The following is an 8140-nucleotide window of genomic DNA, read 5'->3' on the forward strand; positions in this document are numbered from 1 at the left end:
TCAGGTCATGCACATCATTTACAGCCAGCAGCTACTCTTGCCACCCCCAAAAGACACTGGAGCAGTAGTTAGGGATAAAAAATGACCCCTAAAACACACAGACAGGCAAGAAGACTTAGCTGAGTGGGTGGAGGGTTTTTTTTGAATGCTGGGAGCCTTCCACCTATTCATTGGGACACCAATATGATGGGTTCCCTCAACATATTTGATACCTATGACAGCATCAGTGAGAGCCAAGCAAAACCCAAGAGCACAACAGAAACAAGCAGAACAGAGGATCACAACCCCAAACCCCTCCAACAAACCAATACCCACTGCTGACAGAACCCTGCCTAGCTGGGTGTCACAGAGGGACACGATGGGAATAATGTGAAGGCTGGGAATCCATCATCCCTGGGAACCAAGGGCTTTTGACCTTTCTAGCAAAGCCTGCTGAGAGAACAGGGTGGGTTGTTTTGTACTCCTGGCTTTCATTACAGCCAAGTGTTTAAGTTATTCTCCTCCAACCACCCCCATGTCCCTCACAAGCACAAATCTAGCTTTTTATAGCACATCCGGTATGGATGTTAAACACATTCAGGAAATGCACTTTCAGCCCCAAACATTCCCTCCCCTGGACCAGTTAGGCTGCAAGGGTTTGTAACATGGAGACGTGAAGCCGGATGTTTGGTTTTGTGACCGTTGCTTTCCTGGATTACTTCTCTCTGTTTAGAGAAGGAAAATTAAATAAATGCAGGGTAGGCTAGCTGCATCCAGAAAATAATGCATGCTGCTTGCAAGGTGAAGAAAGAGAAGCCAGATGGAGAGGCCACTCTCAGCTGCTCAAATTCCCTGCACACAGAGCAAGGCTCTTTTTTTAAATAGCTGACAAAGCTCCTGGGGGCTGACAATGGCTCACAGCACAGTGGGTGTCCACAGGCACTGCTAGGATCCCAAAATCATGTTTTTCACTGCCTTGTAGCGATACTGCCCCAGACTGGGGCTCTCCTGCAATGCACAAGGGACAAATGCAACCTCTCCCACAAAACTTCTATTTTAAGTAGCCAAAGGGCACTTGCAAAGAACTGTCAGACTATGCCAGGCTCTGTGGGGCCCCAAGCACTGCTCCGGCATGTCAGTGAGGCTTGTGGCTCTTTCCTGGACAACAGCTTGGCTCCAAAGTCCAAAACCTGACCTTTGTAATTTTCTTAACATAAGGGACATGCCTCTGGCTTTAGGAACACCACAAGCCTGCTAGTAATTTTCTCACCTGAAAACACCCTGGCTGGCTTCCCAGCTGGAAGCACCCTCCTAAGCCCAAAGGCAAGCATGGTAGCTGGCAGTCTCAGGGATCAGTCTTGGATATTATCCCAAGGTAGAAAACTTCCTGGAGCGCTCTCAGACCTGAGGGCACACATTGGCCAGACTGCCCCAGACCATGTCCTACTAAACCTTCAAGAGTGCTGGACTGTTTCACACATTGATCAAAATACCAGTGCTATACCTCTGCCATAGAATCACTGCACAAAGCCAGGATCTGCTGCAGCAGGTTGAAAAAAGGAAGGCACTTGGGGCTGCACTGCATCAGGGTTTGCTGCTCTGAAGGAAGGCAAGACATAAAAGCCCAGGGTATTTTCCCCTCCCTTTCCCATAGCCAGGTCACCTCATGTTCTGGGCAAGCAACTGCCAGTAGGACATCACATATCAGCAAGCTGAACGACGACCTAATTAAGCTGCTTCAAAATAATCACACTGGAGGAGTTAAAGGAGTCCTTGAACTCATTATTTCTTATACTGATATTTTTATTCCATTGTTTTACATATTTGATGTAGATTCTTCAGTTATCTGTAGCATTAACTCAAACTGGGCTCTTGCTATTACTCCTGAGCAATCCAAGCTCCAGCACAAGCAGCTGTGCCCCTTGGCAATGACCAGGCTGTGTAGGCCCACTGGCCACCCAGCACCTCCCCTGAGCCTGTAAGACACAGGGGGAAACAGATCTCAGCAGAGCAGGAAGGTGAATAGTCTGTGGAGCTTTCCCAGTGGGCTGCCAAACCTGCCTGCATACAGAGCAGCAGGGCATTTGCTGGGGAAACTGGAAGACAGGTTTGAAGATATGGAACCACCAGCAGTGTGCACAGTAAGAAGCTGCTCCAGCTTCAGCTGCCACCCCAACCACCTCAGTGGCCACCAAAACCGAACAAAGAATGCCAGCCCATCCCAAGGCAAGTTTTCCAGCACAAAACCCCATACACAACACTTAGGTTACAATTAATGAGCTCTACAGGGACAAACCCTTGTGCAATGTGAACAACAGCATGAAGACTATGCTCATCTATGCCTTCATTCAGCTCAGGGAAGAGCAGCTGTCAAGGGTCATGCACACACACACACTATGCTTTCACTACCCTGAGCTGACTACAAGCTATGCAACACTTAGCTGGAAAAATGAGTGACAATCCAGCTGCAGTAACTGAATAATAGTATCTCAGGGAAAGGCAGCCTTAACTCACACTGGAGAATTGCTCTACAGCAGATGGGAAGGACAATGTATTTATTTGATGGTTATTGTTTCTATGTGACCACATCTTATGCAGCTTACGTCTTCCAAATATAAATGCAAACAACTGACTTAAATGAAAATCATTGCTGGAACACAGAAGCAGCTCCTCTATTCCTAAGAAACAGGTGATCTCCCAAGCTCATCAAGAACCAGAGTGGCATGTCAGATGCACAGGGGACCCGACCTCCTTGTATCTTTGACAAGCATTATGATAATCTCAGAATTAGGTGTTAGAGCTTGAACAGAAAGTGACAAATCCACATCAAAACGATATTAGAGAACATCAAAGAGGCAAAACCATCTCTCATTCAAATGCACACCCGAAGTTTCTAAGAAGCCACAGCCCAGCCCATCATGGCTTTTTATAGTCATGAGAAGCACCTGTCAAAGGAACCGCAGGCAATCTCAGGCATGTTCCTTGGCTACCTGCAGTTTCATCAAGCTGCTCAAGACATTCAAACCACTATTTCCTTACTAGGATGAATGATTTATGAGGATTGAGAAATTTGAGCCTGAATGTACGAAGTGAGTCAGTGAAACTCATGGGTTGCTTCCCCCGCTTCCCTCCCGCCCAAATCATCATCACACCTTCCGGGCCTAGCCTTGCTCCCACTGAAACCCTGCAGAAAGCCAACACCCATTAGCTCAAGTACCACAGAGCCTGCATTATTGGCTCGAGTGCCATCTTTCTCACTAAGGGTCTTTACCTGGGCAGGGAAACCACATACTCACCCAGAGACTGTTGGGAGGGAAAGCGGAGCTGCTGACTGCAGTTTCTCTTGCTGCTTCAGAAAAGATTTAGCTTCTTTTGAGTTTGAGTCCACTTCTTTAGTCACTCTGTTGGAGGAAAAGAGACAAACCAGAGGGTAAGGAAGAACTGTACTCAACAGCAAAACCAAAGATCCATCAAGAAAACATACAAGAGTCTCCACAACCCCTGCACAGAGATTGCCTCCATCAGTTGCAAGCTGAGGAACACAGATCTTGTTAAGGTTTCATTCCAGTGACAAACCCTCTATATTCATGGCAGAAAAAAGGAAAAGAGTAGCTAATTAGAGCTGGGGGAGGAAGGGATTTTTTTTTTTTTTATTCAAACAAACAGGAAAGCTCATTCATTCAAGCAGGCCTGTCTCACTAGCAGCTACTAAATGCTCTCCTCAGGTCACTGGGGGCAATTCCATGCTCTTAATTGGGCTCTTGATTTCCTCATTTGTTGGTCAGCGAGGCAGCTCTTCTGCCACCCACATCTAGCAGCCCACGGCACACAGGCTTGGCAACATCTGCAACCCAAACCAGAGCACAGAAACTGGCTCTGGGGATGGAGAATGGGAGAGAAAGCTCTGACAAGGCAGAACACAGAAATTTACTCTCATTTTCTAGTTAATTTTTGTTTGAGGCCCTGAGGGTGAAAAATATTGAACTTCAAAAAATTATAAATCAATATGGCATCTACAGCAGGGAATGAATTACAAACATGAGAAAGAATCTCTAGAAAACCACTCAATAATTAATTGTTAGAAAACCCCAGCTACTTTAGCCCCCTCATTTACCATGACCTGCCTCCAGCAACATGCTTTCCACACTCTCAGTAGCTCTTAATGAGGTTACCCTGATTTGCCAAGCTAACAATTTTGCTCCCTTGGAGCACAAGTATGTGAGCCTCTCCAGGGCCCTCCAACTCTGTGGGCACAGAGGCAGCCTGACTCAAAGCTCAGTCATCCCAGAAGATGTGATCCTCTATCCCACCCTCTCACAGCCTGGGCCTCTGGCTGCATCTGCTGCAGTAAGAGTGGGCAGGCTTGTTCCTGCTCCATGGCATGTGCTGATGAGAGGCTAAAAGCCTCACTAGGCACGGGACCTGCCCTGCTTACAAGTCAGGCTAATCATTGCTTGCCCCCTACCCACCAACTTGACACTGCAACTTCCATGTAAAAACTGGCTGAGAGACATGGAAAAACCCAAGTAGCTGCAGCCCCAGATGGGCTCCTGCTGGGCTGGCATTAAGAAAAGTGAGGTGAAGTTATTTGTTAACCCTGGAGGCACTGATGTCCTGAAATCTCACTTGCACACAACTAGTGCATCCACGTCTCCACCCTGACAGTGAATCAGCATCTGAAGCAGCAGCTAGGAGAGGGAAACTTTCTTCCTCCTCCTCCACAGAGTGCAAATATAGTGGAAAAGGCATAAGAGTAAACTGTTGTGCTGTACACCTCCTGCTCTGCCTTGTTCTGCCAGCGCAGGAGGAGATTAACCCCGTTTCCCCCCTGCATTGTCACATGCCTTTCAAACCCGCAGCAGTCATGCGGATAGAGACAAATCCCACACTATGAATATTTAGAAGTGTTTGCTGATCAGATTGCTAAAGGGTGGGGTGGGAAAAGGGGAAAAGCAGTTCAGGAAGAAGCAAAAGCCTTGCTACAGCATCACCACAGTTTAGAACACCCCCAAACACACTATTCACAGTGCTACAGCCCTTGGCGACAGTGGTCATGTCACGCAGCAGTCATACACCAAAGGTTATCCTATGCCCATGGATTTCCTTTGGCAGAATAAACTCAGTGTCTTCATGCAGTAACAAGCCAGAACATTCCCCCCCACCATGATGGCTGAGTTCAGATCAATACAATCACACAGTCTATTTATTTTCAAACACAGCATCCCAACAGCCAGCTCTGTCCCCTGCCCAGCTGAGAAGCAGCACCCATTCTCCTGCACCCTGCAGTGCTGGCTCCCAGCATGGTCCCTCTTCTCCTGTCACCCTCTGCACTCCCGTGCCATCGGCGTTCACCCCCTGCATGCAGGGAGTGTGTGAGCCACTGAGAGAAACATCAGGCAGGCCTCAAGCATGCAGGAATCCAAGTGTAGCATAGTAACAAGCCCAGGAAAAAAACCCTCAAACCTCTGGCCTCAATATAGCCACAGAACCTGCTCCTGGGTTGGATCATAGCTGTTAAACTCTGTATGCTTCTGGGCCTTGAAGAGTGCAGGACCAAGAGAAGGCAGGAGTTGGGAAAGGAGGCAGAGGTCACTGGAAGCATGCCTTGCCACTGTGTGCTAAGAGCTGACAGCCCAGCTCAGCTCCCACAAACCCACAGGAATCTGGAAATTAAATAGCTTATGGGATCTGGACATGCACAACAGCAAGCAAGGCTTCAAAGCCAGTGGCAGTGCAGGGATCTCAGCACACGGCCCTTGGCCTTAACCTCCCGAGCACCTTCAGCCTTCTCCAACCCAGAGACAAACTGACTGATGTCTGCCCTACCAGCTGAGGAAAAGAAAGGCACAAGACTAAGATACACATGAAAAATAGCTCCAGGAACTTGCACTCTGTTGGCTGGACTGGCACTATACTCCACAGCTCTTGGAGCAGGAAGGTACTCAATCCCAAAAAGGGCTAGAAAGGAGAAACCTCCACGTCCTGAGGCCCCTCAGCATGATGCACAGGGAGGGTCTGGCATGGGCCTTCAATAACAGACTTCAGCTATCCAGGGGCACAAGACAGGTTGCTACCAAGGGTTTACTTATGTTTCGATACTCACGTCCTCCATGAGCTCAGGGTACCAGCAGCAATGGCTGGGCACAGAATATAACACTTAGTTCAATTTTCTTTGCTCTCTTTGGCCTGCCAGCAGCTGCTCTAGCATATATTTTGGAGATGTCTGCTGCAGAAATTCAGCTGCATGCAACCTGTTCCACCAGGACTGCCCAGCTGGGGACAGAGGAATGCGACAGAAATGTAATTAAAAGTGACCTTTCAAGGCGATTTCATCACAAGACCCACTGATTGCCTCATAAACTGAAACAAAAGCTGCACTGAGCAGGCTGCTGCTGGGCTGATGCCAGCAGCAACTCCTGCACCACTCCAACAGGAATGATGAAAGAGTATTAGAGAGCTTTACAGGTTATTAATTCAGGTTATGCACATTTCAACCTTTCCCAGATCCCAGGCCAGGAAGGAAAAAAGAAATCCTCCAGTCTGCATTATTATGGGAGACAATAACTCTCTCCATGTAGAAACCAAAACACTTCTTGTTCTTCATGGGAGAAATGGAAGTCATTAATCCAGCTGGAAGAAATCACAGTCATTACTAAGGAAAATTACAAGACCTTTCACTTTTAAATACTTGATAAATAACTATTTGCACTGACTGTTTACTGGGATGCTATTCACACATTGTACTCCAGGAATAAACATGAAAATAAGCATATTGTCAGCAATAAAACAAGCAGTTAGTGTCTCACCCACTTGCAGACCCTGTAATTCACACACAAAACCACTCACTCTCATCACTGTCCCGTAGAGATTTCATTATACTGTTATGCTATTACATTGCATAATAAGACTTCCAAAACACAGAACAGTTATTAATTTTTTTGGACCATGTCAGAGCCTGGTAGCACAGATGATGCTACTGTACAAGGAGTTGTGCAACTGTAAATAGAAAAGTCTTCCAGATTTAGAAGTTATTATAAGGAAAACATGCTAGAAACTAGATCACTAAGTGCCTCAAGTACTTACAGGTGTCCTCCTTAGGACCCTTCATCTCTGAACCAAGCTCAAAGAGGCACCCAAGAATTCAGGCATACCCATACCCACCCAGCCTGCTGTTTTGGTGCCCAGTGGCAGGTATGTTACCTCCAGTTTCCACTGAAGAACTTACCACCCTTTCTTTTACATTTACCAATTGAAATGCTGCAGCTTAGGTGCATGGAAAAGGCCTCAGTTATGTATGTTGAGCACCAAACCACACGAAGACAACACATACACTGTCACAGGCAGTCCCAGGTGGTGTTCCACTGTACTGGAATGTAGCATATTGATTTAAAAACAGGTGCTTGATCTCCTCCCAGCAGTCCCCTTAGCCACATAAGCAGCTACAAGGAAGGAAGAATACAGGCTAAAATGAGCACCATGCCCACACAGCTCCAGCCACTCTGTAAAAGGGGCTTAAACCTAAATTTTCATGCTTTGGTTCAGTGGCAGAGTGAGTCTAATATACCAGCTTGTCTCCTGCACTCTGGCCTTACACCAGGTGTGGAGCTACAAGAGGTGAAGAGGAGGGTTCCAATCCATCACACCACAGCACAGCACAACACCCCCAGTCCAGGACTCGCCCCAGTGCAGCAATCAGGTGCCTCTACTCCAGCACAGCTGAATCCAGTCCTGCTTGCCAGAAACAGAACTTGCACAGGGGATGCCAAGGCTGCAATGTGTCAGCAAAGTGCCCAGCTCAGCAGTGAGAGCAAGGTGCCCTGAAAGCCCTGAGAGAAGCACATCAGCAGAGCTTTATCCTTGCGAAGAGGGGAAGAAAAGGAGGCAGTGTCAGAGGCAGGGAAAGACAAACAGGCACATCAAGAAGGCTTGCAGGCTTTTGCCCATAGTCTGATGCATAACAGCAACCTTATGCATCCCAAGTTCCAGAATACCTCCACCCCAGGTGGCTCAACACAGCTACATTCTCCTACCCAAACCACCTGGTGCATATCAGGCTGAGATAGCACATGTTGGTATCTGGGTATTAAGACACTAGGAGCAGAGAAAACAGCTAAAATCCTTATCACAGTGGTGCAAAGTTACCATCTCCCCTCACCTTCCT

At 47.4% G+C, this 8140-nt stretch overlaps 1 protein-coding gene across 1 annotated transcript in view; it reads right to left on the reverse strand.

The window, feature by feature from the left end:
• The window catches only part of CFDP1 (craniofacial development protein 1), a gene marked incomplete at its 5' end in the record, with an annotated part of 63415 nt that overhangs the window by 42038 nt on the left and 13237 nt on the right, over nt 1–8140 (reverse strand). The window contains one exon of the mRNA XM_009079887.1: nt 3276–3380. Within this exon, the coding sequence (XP_009078135.1) occupies nt 3276–3380 (105 nt within the window). The remainder of the gene's footprint in view (nt 1–3275; nt 3381–8140) is intronic.

This window comes from Acanthisitta chloris, unplaced genomic scaffold, assembly GCF_000695815.1.
Source record: "Acanthisitta chloris isolate BGI_N310 unplaced genomic scaffold, ASM69581v1 scaffold25678, whole genome shotgun sequence".
Classification (NCBI taxonomy): Eukaryota; Metazoa; Chordata; class Aves; order Passeriformes; family Acanthisittidae; genus Acanthisitta; species Acanthisitta chloris.